This window comes from Eleutherodactylus coqui, chromosome 6, assembly GCF_035609145.1.
Source record: "Eleutherodactylus coqui strain aEleCoq1 chromosome 6, aEleCoq1.hap1, whole genome shotgun sequence".
Taxonomy (NCBI): domain Eukaryota; kingdom Metazoa; phylum Chordata; class Amphibia; order Anura; family Eleutherodactylidae; genus Eleutherodactylus; species Eleutherodactylus coqui.
In genome coordinates this window covers 57807395-57821226 of record NC_089842.1, presented here as the reverse complement: position 1 = coordinate 57821226, position 13832 = coordinate 57807395, and the positions used below count along the sequence as shown (strand labels likewise).

The following is a 13832-nucleotide window of genomic DNA, read 5'->3' as shown; positions in this document are numbered from 1 at the left end:
TATTCTCTACTGATTAACACCTTGTTCTCTCGCTATATAAACACACATTGTGCAAATCACACTAAATGCAAACAACTAAGTACATAACTAGATAGTAAGCTCTTGGGGGGTCAATCACACTAAATGCAAACAACTAAGTGCATAACCAGATAAGGTCTTGGGGTCCACATAGAGTGCTCTTATTGACCCCAGTCTGACAGATAAAATGCTTGGGTATCGTTCAGAAAATGTATGGTGCTTTCATAACCGATCATTTAGCAGCCGTCCACGACTAGATCGGAAGGCAATCGGAACTGTTCTCACTAGTCAGCAATTGCCAGTTACCAATAATCATTAAAGAGCAGCGAAGGTGAGATGCCATGTGAAATAGGTTCAATGGGTTGCAATTAACGCCTTCCTGCTCTCCACAAGGGTATATAGGTAGTTTGCTGTGGGCATCCTTGCTTGCTAATCCCAGCCAGGGACTTTCCCCCAACTTTGGCCAGAGTTTCCCCCCCTGCCCCCCGGTACCTTTGTGCCTGATGCTCCTCTTCCAGTCCTTAGCCGTCTCCCGTCCACTTACAAACTGGAACTCGTTGGGGGTGAGCCACTCTCCCCGGTAGCGGATGGAGGGCCCCTTGCTGCCCTGGCACAACTTCTGGATGTAGAGCAGTGCCTTGTTCTCGCCGCACTCCACCTCTATGCACGGCTCCCCCTGATCAAAGAGGGGCTGGAAGTCCGGGATGGAGGAGAACCTCTCCAGCATGAGGTCATCAGGCAGAGGCGGGTGGTGGGGCTCATGTAAGCCCAGGTACGCACGGTGGGCATGGGTGGCAAAGAGGTGCTCGTAGGCTGGAGGATGCGGGGTCACCACTGGGATAGCGGCGGTCAGATATCCGGGAATAGTGTCCATGGGTTGGTTAAAGGCTGCCAGTGCCAGTTCCTCTCGATCCGGTCTTTCCTTCTTGATGGCCGGCATGGTGTTCCCAGCTTGCCCCGTGACTGCGCCTTCTTGCCCTGCGCCTGTCTCCTTTGCGCCCGGGTTTGCGCTCTCCGGGCTGCAGCGGCTCCTGCCTTCTCCCAGGTTCACAGCTGCTCGCACTGCGCCTCCTCTGCTGATCTGCCAGGCAGCCCGACTGAGACATGACATGCTGGAGAGGAGGGCTGAGCCGCCGGAGACATCATGCTGCCTCACAAAATGCTGCTTATTGATCCCTTATTGACCTCCCCCGTGGTGCTAACTGCGCTCCCTGTGCGCCCTGATCACCTCCTTATGCACCTCTTTCTTCCTTTGCTGCACCCTCCTAGTTGCCCCGGTCTTAGTTGCCCCTCCTTGCTGCCCCTTATCTTCTTGCCCACTCCTTACCCTCTGGCTTGTTGCCCCTCCTAGCTTTCCCTTTCTTCCTTTAGTTACCCCTTCCTATTGATTGCGCCCTCCAGTTACTCTTACTGCACCCTCCGAGTTACCCCAGCTTCTTTTGCCCCTTTCTTCCTAACCCTTTTGCCCGATGACCCCCAGAGCGCAGTTGGCAGCAGAAGAGCAAAGTTTTGCGGCCGCTCAAGCTGTGTGCCCTCCACCTGCCCGGCTGCCTGTATTAATGAGCAGGGTGATAATAATGATCACTTATAAAGAAGTGCAACGTGACTGTGGCGCCTGCCTGTCCCCTGTTCCCGTCCCCGGCAGCGCCGCTCTGGCCGTGTGTGCAGACTGAGCTGCTGCCGACGCTGCTGGGGGATCCCGCTACGTTCTATGTGTCACACACAGCGGAGTTCACACACTCTCCTGACCAAACAAGACTCCGCTTCTCCGCCGCTTCTCCAACTTGGCCCATTTAAACAGCAGCACAGGCGGCAGCGGAGGGGGACGCCGGCGAGTCTAGGGGGGTGTGCGAGGGACGACGTTCGGCGGCGGCGGCGGCTCACAGTCTGCGCTGGTGCAGTGACCCACGTGCATGAGTGATGAGGAAGGGGACGCAGACGCGTCCTGGAGGATAATAATAATGACAGATTGTGGTCATGTTTTAGAAGTGTCGTCTCCGTTTTATTAAGCTGGAGCCCTAGTTTATATCACTGCTTCTCATTTGCGGGTTCTTGCACTTTTCACCATGATTTAGGGTTACACTCAGGAAAGTACTGTGCCTCTGGCTTTTTTTTTAGGGTGCATTTTCATGGGGGATTCTCTCACTGAATGGCTCTGCGTTGTAATTACTGTGCATCTCGCAAGGGAAAAGAACCTAATAATTTAAATGGTTCTAAAAAATTGCAGCACGTCCTATTTTTGGGGCGATTCTATGCAAGAATTGCCCGTTTTTGCCTATGGGAGCAACAGAAAAATCGAACTTGTATGTTAATGCAAGTTTGATGCAAGTGAGATGCAATTTTTTTTTGTTTGCTATTGGAAAAACGTGATTTTCACGCTTGTAAAAAATCGGAAAGTCAGTGATGCAATGTGATATCGGTCCAAGACAGGGTGCATTCACACGGGCGAGTTCCGTTCGATTGCAACATGGACGGAACTTGCACATTAAAAGAAGACGTGTTGCAATCTGTTCATTCATTTTATCTCAGACCAATGGTCCAAGGTAGAAAAATCGCTGCATGTCCTTAAATAGGCTAATTCTTGTATAAAAATTGCCCATTATTTCCTATGGCAGTCAAAAAACCACATCGCACTGGTATGGAAATGCAAGCTTCATATGAGTGCGATGCGATTTCTCTACTATTGCAAAAACATGCAATTTACTTGCTCAAGAAAAACTCACATGAAAATCGCAACTGCAGATATGCATTTTTCTTGCACAACGCAAGTCTGAGTTTCTCAGCCCGATATCGCACTCGCCCATGTGAATATACTCTGACCTTGGAGATATCTGCGTGTTGGTCGCACTTCCGAAAGCTTGATGGAGTTCTGCTCAGCTGTTACACAACTTTCTGAGACTTCATAGAGTTTGTAGTCTTGGACCCCACTGATCATAGTTATATTACAGCCCTATTCAAATCTATGAGAGCACCATCAATCTTTAGCTTGGAGATCTAATGGATGGTGCCCTATTTTTGAGCGATTCTTGTTCAAGTATCGCCTATTATTTTCTATAGGAGCGTGAAAAAGGAAAGGATCATAATCGCATCCCACGCAATTAGCATGCAAGTGAGATTCGTTTTAAAAGCATGTTACTTTGGGGACCACATGTGCCCGTGTGTGGCCGCCCTTACGCTACTCTCACACAGGCGTCTGTTAAAACTCATTCATGTGAATATACATTGCGTACGGGCGAACGCATATACGCATACGCCCATGTGAAGGAGCCCTGAATGACACAGGTGACACAACCTCTATGAGGTCGTGGGGGAGCATCAGGCTGTCTTCACACAGTTCTGTCCGATTCTGAGATTGTGAGAACGCTCACAGATTTATTCACACAAGCAATTTTTCACTCGCACCAATAGTCTGAGGGATCCTTCACATGGATTTATTTGCACACGTTTTGCGTGTGCAATACGCAGAGAATAGAGCCCATTGGTGTTTATAGGTTTGCAGGCATTTCCCTATTTTACGCACACAGAAAGACAGCACATGCTCTATCTGCGTATTTGCACACCAAAATTCCCATAGAAGTCTATGGGGTGTGTGCAAATGTGCACGCATTACGAAAGGAGATGCCTGAAACGCTGCATAAATCTGCTGGGCCTTATTAGCCTAGATAGCCATTTAAATTGTGGCATGTTCATCTGCCACACTCAAATGAACTTGTCCTTTTTCAGTTGTCTTTTTTTTTACGGTGTGTGAAAAGATAGGTCTTGCCCTATCTTTTGCCGTGATAAGCAGCAAACTCCTATAGACTTCTTTAAATATAACCCCTTCCCTGAAAATCATCCCTAGAATGTTTAAAAAATAAAAAATATATATACTCACCTCTCCGCAGCTGCCGGGGCTCAGGTGCATCCAGCTGGGTCTTCTCCCTGCACTGCTCTGAAGTGCTTTCAGCAGGCGGGGATTTAAAGAGCGCTAATCTTTGTGTCGAACTGCACTGACATTGTGCAGTTTTCGTTAAGCCATCGGTGATCTTTCAGCATGCTGAAAGATCAGCGATAGTTATCAGGAATTCACAGCGGGATACAGCTGTATCCCGCTCCCTGAAGACAGCCTGGATATGAAGAACACAGAGGTCCAGTTGTGTTCTTCATACCCTGCTCGGTTGTATAACAGTTGGGCGCTCTGAGCGCGGAACAGCTGGATGCAGAAGACAGGGGTCCCTGCTTGTCTTTTGCATCCCCTTCTCGGAGCGCTTAGCTGTATAACTGCCGGGCGCTCCGGGCGGGAAACCGCTGTAACCAGAAGACAAGCGACCCCGCTTGTCTTCTCCACCCCCCTCTCGGAGCTCAAGGTGATCGCTCAATGTTTGAGCGATCACCTTGCACTGTAAAAAAGGACACAACGATTATTGCTCAAAAATGGCTCAAAAGATTTTTGGAGCGATAATCGTTGTGTCTAAACCAGGCTTTAGAGAAAGTTTGGCTCTGGACAAAAATAAAAGCGGAGCCCCAAATTTCTAATGTGTCCCATATATTTAAATGGGAATCCACGGCATAAAATTGTGCAGATCTTAAATCCGCATTTAAAATCCGAAAGTTGTGTGCAACATCACGATGCAGATTCTGTATTGGGTTTAATGCACGCGGATTAGGGCTAAAACACATGGGCATGTTTTGTCCCATTATGCGGCAGTAAAAAGTCAATGGTTACATTTTCGTTACGGCTCTTTCACGCAGGGAGCTAAGCGCGCAAAAATCAATCATTCGGCGCTTGAGAACCAATTACAGCCAGCACTTCCCAGAGGTGGGGATTATGACCCTTCAAACCAGGAAGCACTTGCTGAAAACTACAAGCAAGTCTGCCGGAGATGCAAAGGAGACGCGCGGCGGAACTGACAACGCTTCTTAGATGATGTATTCGTTTTTTCTTTTAGAGGCAGCCAGGGCTTATTTTGGGGGCAGGGCTTATATTTCAAACCCCCTGAAAATCCTGCCAAAGTAGCGACACAAAATCGTGATATCGTCGTGAGAAAACGGAGTGATATCGCTGTTGCCGCAGTTATATTGCTGTTGCCTGTGTGAAAGAGACCTTTAGTTCACAATCCCCAAAATCAGGCCACAACACTTGCCTGTATTACGGATATACAAATGTGGACATAATATGCTCATGTCTACCAGCCTTGGCGCTCCTTCAAACTGGTGAGGGCAATATCGGGCCGTAAATCCTTCTGAAAACCCCTGGATGTGAGGCATTTTCACATGGAAACAGCCTTGCATCACTGCGGGCGTTCACTTCATCCCTGCCACGGTTGTCACAGCCATGGCAGGAGATCACAATGTTCTCCCACTGTTTTCAATGGGGGCCAGCGCTGCTGCCAATGGGTGATATCGCAAAAAGAAAGGACATGCTGCGATGTGTTTCATGCATAGCATCGCAACCTGGTTCCATGCAGGAAAACATTGCAAATGCGAAAGAACCCATTGAAAAGAACAGGTTTCATATTTGTGCATCTTCCAATGCACAAATCTTGCATGATTTTCTCGCCAGTGTGAAGGCACCCTTAGGCCATATTCAGATGACCAAGTGTGCGTAGCACCTGAGATTCCGATGTCTGATACCCGAACACAGTGGACATAACATGTCTGATTCTGGTCTGTAATTAGGACCAGAATCGGACATGCTGTGAGTATTTTTAGAAGAGCCATAGGTTTATGTGAAAAATGCTTATGTAAATAGCCTAATTAGCTACAATAGGGATGAGTGCTGTCTGTGAAATATATGGACAACACTGGGATAGGAAAATTGGCCATGTGAATTGGCCCTTATGGGCTGTATACCCCAGTTCTGAAACTCCAAATTCCAACCAAGCCCAGAGCAGTATCATTAAAAAAAATTTCAGAGCCCAAACCCGCCTACTGCACTGCCTATCGGGCACACACCTGCTGCAGGTGATGTCGGATGAACATTTGGCGCTGGAGACAAACAACTGTGTGCACCTTTCCTAGTAGGCTGCTTAGTCTCCTCCTTTTATGACGTCATGCAGTCATGTACCCCTTGCCCTGCGTCCGTGTCCCGACACACAACTTGGTATACAACTGGAGCTAAAGGGTGACATCAGAACGGACAGGAAGCCCGGCCCCTATAGCAGAGCAAACAGTCCAGTTGTTTAACTGTGAATGATGTCCAGTGTCGGTTTATAATAAGGATGAATAGGGCTGCCGCCACAGGTCCAAGGCTCCAGGGGGCCTACAACCATCCAAACTGCCCCTATTCTGATCCATTAGCCCTTGAATTTTAGGGCCGCCTGGCGCCACTACTAAAACTCCAGCCAATGGTAGAGGAGGAGGTTAAAGGAAAGGTCTAATAAAAAAAGACCTGTTATATAAAATCACATTTTTGTGTTAAACATAATCTTTAAGAATTTTTGATTTTTTTTTTTTCATTTTTGGTCCCAATCTATATGTAAAAAAATCCTAAAATCCTGTATTTTTCACACCGTCTACACAGCCTAATAATAGTCTGATACTTCTTGACCTGTAAGGAAAACTTTGCAGCTGTCATTTCACTAACATCACAGGCAGGATTACACTGAAAGGTAACACCTATATGTAGATAACACAGGATCCACCATTCACAATATGTGATATACTGTGACTATCTACTCCCCCTCCTGCAAAATGACCTCTGCACATGTTACAGAGCATGTCTAGAAGAGTATCTCATACAAGGTCTCCTCATGTCCATTGTGTGATGGTCCTATGAGACTGCTGTAAGGCATCTCTCTAAACACTCTAAATACTGTTATTTCCAACTCAGGAAAGATGGCCACTGCCATAGTCATTTATAAATAGCAGAATAAAAAATTCTGCAATCAGAAAATGAAAACATTTAAGAAAATTACAAATTTTCTCTATCTGGTTATAAATAATTAATTTTAAAAAATTGGGGGATATAGCCCTTTAAATTCATAAATACACTTGCACTGTCTTCCAACACTGCACACGATCTTGCACAAGATCGCAGCATAAAGACTACACTCTTCCCCTTGTCTCAGGCACTCACTGTACTCCAAGCACTAGAGCCAGGGGGAGGAGTGAAAAAGTTATGCTGCGAACTTGAGTGAGATCGCACATAGCATTGGAGGGCAGTGTGAGTGCTTTTATGGAGTGCTGCAGCTGGCACAGCAGCAGTAGTGGCTGCACTGAATGCAGGGGGCTCTTTTGGAGATAGGGTCCCTGGGCAAATGCTCAGTTTGCCCACCCCCTAACACTCTTTTACATGTGCTAAATAGTACTGGCTTTTTGCCCTGTGGCTACTTACCTCTGGTACTGTTGTATCTTGTCTCCACCAGAACTGTGGGTGGAGACAAGGGGTTGTGCTGCTGGAGTAACATGGAACGCCCACAGCTGGCTATTGGCCCCCGACTCTCAGCTAATTCCTCCCCCCCCACCATCATCTCACCTATTGTCACTGTCCCTGCCGCTTGGATTTATCTGCTCCCTGCTCTGGACAAGCACTTTTGCACCTGGTAATCTGACCTCCCCACTGCTGTCACTGTCCCTGGCGCTTAGAATTTTTGCCTCCCGGCTCCTGCGCTGTCCGTTGTGAGTGTCCCCGGCAGCCTGCCATCCGTGCTGCAAGATGCTGGGAGCGCTGATGTGAGTTTGGCACGGAGAATGACAGCGGGGACTGGACAGCGGCGGAGAAAAGAGGGGTGACGGGAGGGGAGCCTAAAAGCGCCAGACATATTGCAGTGCTGATGCCAGGCCGCCGGGGAGAGTCACTACGAATACCGCTGGAGCAGGGAACCGATAACTCCAAGCGGCAGTGAAGGTGACAGCAGCAGGGAGGTGATATTACCATGGAAGAGTGGTTGTCCCAAGTGGAGAGCAGATAAAATCCAAGCGGCAGGGACACTGACAGCAGTGGGGAGGTGAGATGAGGGTGTGCGGGTGGAAATTACCTGGGAGTCGGGGACCCATAGCCAGCTGTGGGCGTCCCATGTTACTCCAGCAGCACAACCCCGTGTCTCCACCCACAGTTCCGGTGGAGACAAGATACAACAGTACTCTTACCTCTCAGCAAAGCTGTGTGCATTTCACTGCAAACTGCAGTGATTTTAAATGCAGTTTTTGGCCATAAAGCTTCTCCAGGTGAAACAAGTTAAAAGAGCTATGTAACTATTACCTATTGTGAGTGGTGTGATCCTATTTTATCTATAGACACAGATGTAATAGCATCAGGCTTGACCATGGTTGCTGAAGCGAGCTTACGCTATTTACATAGTGCTGCAGTCATTGCAAAGCAATGGCTACCCAAATAGCATAGAGCACAAAACAAACGTTCTGTGAGCTAAATGGATGTAGCATGCCAAACCTTCCTGTTACCTTCCATTGTAATCCTGATTGTGATTTCAATGAGATGACTACTTAGAAGTGACCTCTACAAAACAGGAAGTGTCAGACTATTGTTATGTTTCGTGGACAGAATGAAAACTGCAAGATATTAGCATTTTATAGAATATACATAGCGACATGGAAATTTTTAAAATAATCATCAAAAATGTTTAAATAAAAAAGTTTTACATAAAAATGTGATTCAAACAATAAGTCATTTTCTGATTCCACATTCACTTAAAGGGGCTGTCTAGTTTAGAAGACCCATTAAAAAATACTATATTAGGCACTTTTGAATTAAGGAGCTTGTCCAGAAATTTTAGTAGTGATGACCTATCCTCAGGTGTCACAGGTCCAGCACTCAGGATCCTCAGCAATCAGCTGTTCACTAGGTCAACTGTTGGCGCTGTCCATAATGCAGCGGCCCAGGTTGGTACTGCAGGCACAGATCCCATTGAATTTAATGGGAGTTGTGTCTGCAGTACCAACCCAGGCTGCTACAATATCGACAGCACTGTTTCCAACTCTGTTTCCATGGATGGCGGAACAACAAACAGCTGAATCCCGAGTGGCATTCCAAGCACACCTATCCGAAGGATAGGTCATCAATAGTAAAAGACCCAGACAAACCCCTTTATCAGTGGGATTGCTTGTTTAGGACCTCTAGCAATTAGTCAGCCCGGCCCCAGCAGCAAGGCAAACAGTCCAGTTGTTGAGGAAGTAACTGTGAATGATGTCCAGTGTCAGTTTATAATAAGGACCAAGGCTCCAGGGGGCCTAAAACTATCCAAAGTGCCCCTATTCTGATCCACTAGCCCTCGAAGTTTAGGGCCGCCTGGCACCACTGCTAAAACTCCAGCCATTGGTAGAGGAGGAGGTTAAAGGAAAAGTCTAATAAAAAAAGGACCTATTATATAAATCACATTTTTGTGTTAAACATAATCTTTAAGAACTTTTGGTCACAATCTATATTTAAAAAATCCTAAAATCCTGTGTTTTTCACACCGTTTAAGAGCCTAATAATAGTATGATACTTCCTGATCTGTAGGGAAAACTTTGCAGCCGTCATTTCACTAACATCACAGGCAGGATTACACTGAAAGGTAACACCTATATGTAGATAATACAGGATCCACCATTCACATTATGTGATATACTGTGACTATCTACTCCCCTTCCTAGAAAATGACCTCTGCACTGGCACTTGGGATCTCGGGATTCATCTGTTTGTTGTGCCGCCATCCATGTGAACAGAGTTGGAAACAGATAGCGCTGTCAACATTGTAGCAGCCTGGGTTGGTACTGCAGACACAGCTCCAATTAAATTCAACAAGATCGGTGCCTGCAGTACCAACCTGGCCCGCTGCAATATGGACAGTGCTAACAGTTGACCCAGTGAACAGCTGATTACTGAGGATCCTGAGTGCTGGACCTGTGCCACCTAAGGATAGGTCATCACTACTAAGATTTCTGGACAAGCTCCTTAATTCAAAAGGGCCTAATAAAGTATTTTAAAATGGTTCTTCTAAACTTCAGAACAGGCAAAAAGAATGTCTTTCTCACTGGAGAACCCAGTTGAATCGTGAACTAAACAGCTGGCCTACTGATTTTAAGTGGGCACCATGCAATGCTTGCCCAGTGGTGGTGCTCAGGGGATACTGAAGTCTTGTACCATTTGCTGCACAGATTACAGTTGACTGAGGTAACAGCAGCAGGACAACCTGTGACTGGTTTACTTTTGGAGATACTTCCAAAAAGAAGACATTACAACACGTGGATAGCCATAGTAAGTGAAGTTTTATTATTGTAGCCACTTTCCTATACAGTAAAAAAAAGCATGTTGGCCAATAGATACTTTTTTGACCAATGATGGGTGAATGGGGGCCCATGGCTAGGTTCTGCATTTGAGACGAAAGCTCTCTCAGCACATGTACCGAACTTGTCCACAAAACAAGATGTTAACCGAACCTTACTTGAACGGTCCAGCAAATAAAAGCTTAAGTTCCAATAAAAACAATAAATTATAGGATTACTCTTTGGTACTTCCCTAAGGGCCCTTTTAAATGGAATGCTAATTATCGTTCAGGTAATCGGTAATCGTTGGATTGTGTAAAACGGAATGCTAATCATTCAGTGGAAACATGGCGAATGATTGAACCATGAACAATAATTAGTTCACTTATAGTTGGTCGTTCGCCTTGTGCAGGCCCAGGCATCAACAGGCCAAAGGTGAACTGTCGTTCACCTATGAATGACTGCCTGTTTTCTCTGAATGGCGGCAGGTGGTGGGAAGATACCTCTGATGTGCTTTGCTATTTTGTCCTGTTTTTTAGCAGGTATCCGCTACTGAAGCTCCAAACGTAACCTGCGACACTGATGTGAACGAGCCTTAAAATTGAAGGATATACAATATGGACCAATAGCAGGCTTACAGAGGTATTCTAGCATTGTTTCTATAGGAGAGTACTGTTCATAAGGGTTCATATTGTAGTCTGTGAATCTCCACATATTATTGTTGTGCATGATACCCAATATAATTTTTCACTCCAACAAATGTTTTTCCTTTCTCTGTTATAATCAACCCCATCCATATGTACATGAATACTGCTGCCAATATCACAGGGAGATGACCACCATTCCTGTGCTTAGGTTTAGGCTTCAGTCTAATGTGGTCACCTTACAGAAGGAAGCATTACCTGCTTTATCCTTATCCGTGCACAGTGAGAATTGCATTCATGTCTATCTGTGTGTGCCGAGTTATGCTGCTGCCATCCCTTCAGCCTATAGCAATCTTAATGGACTTCCCTGTAAACATACATGCTAGGATGTTCATTGCCATAAGGGATGGGGATAAGCGGCTGCCAAAAACAGATGCTGCTTATCTCCTTAGGAATAAAGAATGGAGTATGGTAACATACAACATGGCAAAATATGGTTTATCCTGAAAGCAGATGTGAGAGTTGAAGGGGACTGTGCATGTGAAATGCAAAGGAGTATAAAGGCCGCACTCTTTGTAAATAAAACTATTTTTACGTAAAAATAATTTTTGCAGTTAGAATGGCTTAAAAATTTGTAATCATTATATCCCTACACTGATAGTGTATAGCTGTACACTGCAAGTTGGGAACTGAATTTCTTGCAACAACCGTCAATCAGAGTCACTCACGGGTTCTGCATCCGAAGGGGAGTTCTTCATGGTCACTTACAGCAGAGGAGCCGGTATTTTACATATAAAAGTATACAGCCGTGAAGGAGGCAGAGTGAAGATAAGACAGCTTTTATTATAACTGTTTTTTTATTGTTTAATCAAGCTCAGAAGGTCAGTGCTGCAGTGTTCTTGTAATTAGAAGTGCTGGCCGATGGGGTCCTGTCAGTGAAGTGAATCGGGTCTCATCGCCGTCTGAGGACATTATTGATTTTTTTTTGACAGCTCTCTCCACCGTCACCGCTGCCCAGGTATCGGGTGGCTGAGGGAAGAGGAGTGGGACTGTGCGCATTGGTGGCAGAGAGAGCTGTCAAAAAAAAAATCAATAATGTCCTCCGATGGAGACAGAACCTGACTCACTTTATTGACAGGATCCCAGCGGCCAGTGCTTGTAATTACAAGCACACAGTAGCGTTGACCTCCGGGACTTCTGAGCTTGATTAAAAATAATCAGTCATATTCTAATAAAAGCTGCCTTATCTGCACCCTCCCTGCTTTCTGATTTTATATGTAAAATCCCCCTCCTTTGCTGTAAGTAGACCGTGAAGAACTCCTCATATGCAGAACCCGTCAGTCAGTCTGAGTGACGGTTTTTGCAGGAAATTCAGTCCTCCAACTTGTAGTGTACAGCTATACACTACAGGCATAGGAGGAAAACGGTCACAAATTATTATTTTTTTTTTTAAAGGAACATTTATTGGGCATTTTCATATAATACAGAACTTAGGAAAAGGAGAGAACCATCAGCAGTCTTTTGTAAAGTTTGATCATCAGAACTCTTTCAGTCCTTTATAGTGGTAGATACCCTTTTGTTTTTTTTCACACCCCCTTTACCCCCAAAACAGAACCCAAGATTCCTGACCTGGGAAATCACAACTAAATATAAAAATAAGAACTTTACCGACGACACGACTGTAATTGCAGCAAGCACTCAATATCCTCGCACAAAGTGAGCAGTGAGAGAAGAGAAACCTTCAATTTGTCCATGGCAGAGGAGTTAGTCAGATACGCCTGATGAAGTATTAGGGCAGTCCACCCATCGACCCCATAAACTGGCAAATTTATGGCAACCTCAGGCCATATATGTCAATTTGTATAGGGGGATGACCCCATTTACTTCAATTGAGCAATATCCCTTTTTAAGCATAAAAGAACAGCAATTTGTATAGAGTACGTGTTGTTGCGTCAACCAGGATGTCTTCCACAAGGCCAAAAAGACAAATTTTAGGATGGAGGGCGCGTGGGGCCCCTAGGTGCGTCTCCATAAACTGGAGGATATCTCTTCAATAGGTCTATAAAACATGGCATTCCCAAAACATATGCATGATTGTGCCCACACTCATCAAGCATCTTGGACAGTCTGCATTAGGAATTAGGCCCATGGTACACAAGCGAGTGGGAGTATAATAGATTCTGTGAAGAAACTTAACCTAAATCCACCTTTCTCTTGTACTAATCAAGGGTGGCCCTGAGCTGGCTAGGAGGCCGCTTTGGTCATCCGAGTCTAGGTCTGGTATGTCTGAGCCCCATTTTTCAAGAGGCCCATCTCTCAGTGAAGTAAGATTACTTGCCAGTTGTCTATAGGAACTAGAGAGTGGCTTTAGAGTGTTGGTCAACTGTGCCAGCTCTTCTAGCCGGGTCAGAGCGAGGGGGATGTTCAAGCCTCCAAATCATGACGGAGTTGGAAGTACCTAAAGAGGGAGTTATTAGGGAGCTCTGATCGTATTTGTAGTTGTGAAAAGGTGCTAAGAACAACATTTTCTACCACATCTCAGAGGGCAGTTAGTGCTTAACATCTCCTGAAGATAGTATCTGGCATGTCTTGCAAGTGCGGGATGTTAGGTTTGCTCCATAGGGGCATGTGAGGAGATCAATTTGCAACCTCATCAGGTATCAAGTGGAGGGCTATGTTTCAGACTTTAAAGGTCATTCATATGGGTATAGGCAGGGTAGTTATGCGTGAATTCGGGCCCATTAGCAATAATACTCTTAAACTTTGGTCAGGACCTACTATTCTGCGTTCAAGCCCTATCACCGGGTTATAGTCAGTAGAGGACAGCCATCACCATACCGGCTGACTAGCCAGGTATTAGTAATGAAAATGGGCAAGGGCCAGCCCCTCACCCTTTATGGGTAGAAAGAGAGTTTCTAGTTTAATTCTTAGGGTGGATCCTCCCCACAGTATACGGAGGAGTGTCCATCGAAGAGTCATAAAAAA

At 45.7% G+C, this 13832-nt stretch overlaps 1 protein-coding gene across 4 annotated transcripts in view; it reads right to left on the bottom strand.

Moving 5' to 3' along the window:
* The window catches only part of SAMD11 (sterile alpha motif domain containing 11), a 240511-nt gene that overhangs the window by 153004 nt on the left and 73675 nt on the right, over positions 1 to 13832 (bottom strand). For 2 of the 4 annotated variants that reach the window (XM_066606878.1, XM_066606879.1), the window contains exon 1: positions 511 to 1782. The exons of 1 other annotated variant lie outside the window; for it this stretch is intronic. In XM_066606878.1, coding sequence (XP_066462975.1) covers positions 511 to 1129 — 619 coding nt within the window. In that variant the 5' untranslated portion in view covers positions 1130 to 1782. Of the gene's footprint in view, positions 1 to 510; positions 1785 to 13832 lie in introns of those variants that run through there. One more of the 4 variants, XR_010793141.1, reaches the window with a different exon arrangement.